Consider the following 1,968-nt stretch of genomic DNA (forward strand, 5'->3'; position numbering starts at 1 on the left):
GGGCACTCCCCACTCACCAGCTGCACTGTGGAGCACACTCCCCACTCACCAGCTGCACAGTGGAGCACACTCCCCACTCACCAGCTACATAGTGGAGCACACTCCCCACTCACCAGCTGCACAGTGGAGTACACTCCCCACTCACTAGTTGCACAGTGGAGCACTCCCCACTCATCAGCTGCACAGTGGAGTACTCCCCACTCAGCAGCTGCACAGTGGAGCACACTACCCACTCACCAGCTGCAGAGGCTTTACTACCAGATTAGGCTTCTTGTAGAGCTTCTGTTCTGGCTCCTTGTGGTTCTTCAAAGGGCAGTCCCATGTGATTTTCTTAACTGCTATGGTGGATAGTGAATTTCTCGAGAGACTGGAGGCCCAAGCGTTAGCTTCTGTTTTCTTGTCTGGTTGAACTAAACACGAATTTCTGACTGATGAAAGCGATTGACCTGAAACAGCCAGACAGTGGTTACAGTGTGGGACTACTGCCTCTGAGTGGCCCTGTCTGCCAGGCACCAGGGAGACACACTGGCCATTGTAACTTGTCCCTGTAGACCTTACAGATGGAGAGACATGAGGATGACGTACTAAAGGAGAGACTAACTAAAATTCTCACACTGGGAAAACAGGAGCCTGTATAATTTCTCAAACTCTGGTGAGTGACTGTCTTAACATCTGATCTCCAATTTCTTCTTCTAACAGACAGTTATTTAACACACATACTCTATAACAGTCAATAGTACGATGCCTTAACTCTTAGAAAATTCCTCCATCGACCTCATATTTTATTGAAATTTTTGTATATAAGAGCGCCTGAGCCTGGCACATTATGGACCCCTCAGACCTAAGACTAACCACAGTGGCTCCTAGAAAAACAAGCTCACAAGCACATTGCTAAGATGTCGTAGGCACAAAAATATTAATCATATTTGCCTAGAATGAATGAAGGCTGGATTCTCATCCCCTAAACTGAAAAAAAAATAAGTTAAAAATATTAATCACCTTGCTTTTACAATGGTAAAAATGGAAACAATCTAAATATCCACCAACAGGATACTGCTTAAATGAAATGAATATATAGGAATTGCACAGGTAAAATGAAAAATACTAATATGGAAAATAATATACTAATCATAAGAAGCAAAGACACAATATTTATATAAAATAAAAATATAAAATATAAAGTATAAAAAATTTTATATTTTATGCTTTGCATAAGAAAATTATGTTATAATTAAGTATTTAATTTGTAAGAGGTTGTCAAGTATACTCATTAAAGCTATAAGTATTAACTACCTCGTGTTGTTTGAATGGCTTAAAGAGCTTTTGTGATAAAAGAAGTTCTGTGACTTCAGGTAAGATCTTGCTCTAATGTCCCAGGTCCAGTATTCAAAGTATGTGGTATCTTGAGTGACAGGCCCTTGTCCTGGAGCTGGGGGCAGCCAAACTGGGTTGTGTTGGCTTAACTCTTTGCCTACCCTAACCAACAATGTGAAGGAGGATTCTCATGTCTGGGACTGGGGTTTTAAGCTGCGAAGAGACAGAAACAATCAACAGTCCTATTGAGCTGTGACACCCCTGAGTCATGACAATGACTCACATGAGGTACCCTTAAAGGTGCACTAGTGGCGCTCATATCTGGGCCATCAATCAACGACAGACTATGGAGGTAGATACCCAGCATAGCCACTTTAAATAGGATGGACAGGGAAGGGAAATAGCTCAGTGGTGAACGAAGTCCTGCTTTGCAAACAGAAGGATCTCAGTCTGAGCCTTCAGAATCCACATTAAAAAAAAAAAAACAAAGCCAGGCCTGGGGTGTGCGTGCTTGTAATTCCAGTGCTGGAGACGTAGGACCAGCAGGATTCCTGGGTCTTCCTGGGCAACTAATGATCAGATTTCAAAAACAATTAAGAACAAGATGGGCAGTGCTGGAGGAACACCACCCGAGGTTATACTCTGGTTTCCCAG

At 42.6% G+C, this 1,968-nt stretch overlaps 1 protein-coding gene across 7 annotated transcripts in view; it reads right to left on the reverse strand.

The window, feature by feature from the left end:
• Tdrd5 (tudor domain containing 5) overlaps positions 1 to 1,968 on the reverse strand; it is a 78,716-nt gene that overhangs the window by 55,306 nt on the left and 21,442 nt on the right. For all 7 annotated transcript variants that reach the window (XM_031385611.1, XM_031385586.1, XM_031385634.1 and 4 more), the window contains one exon: positions 238 to 446. In XM_031385611.1, coding sequence (XP_031241471.1) covers positions 238 to 446 — 209 coding nt within the window. The remainder of the gene's footprint in view (positions 1 to 237; positions 447 to 1,968) is intronic.

The sequence above is a fragment of the Mastomys coucha genome, unplaced genomic scaffold, assembly GCF_008632895.1.
Source record: "Mastomys coucha isolate ucsf_1 unplaced genomic scaffold, UCSF_Mcou_1 pScaffold1, whole genome shotgun sequence".
Classification (NCBI taxonomy): Eukaryota; Metazoa; Chordata; class Mammalia; order Rodentia; family Muridae; genus Mastomys; species Mastomys coucha.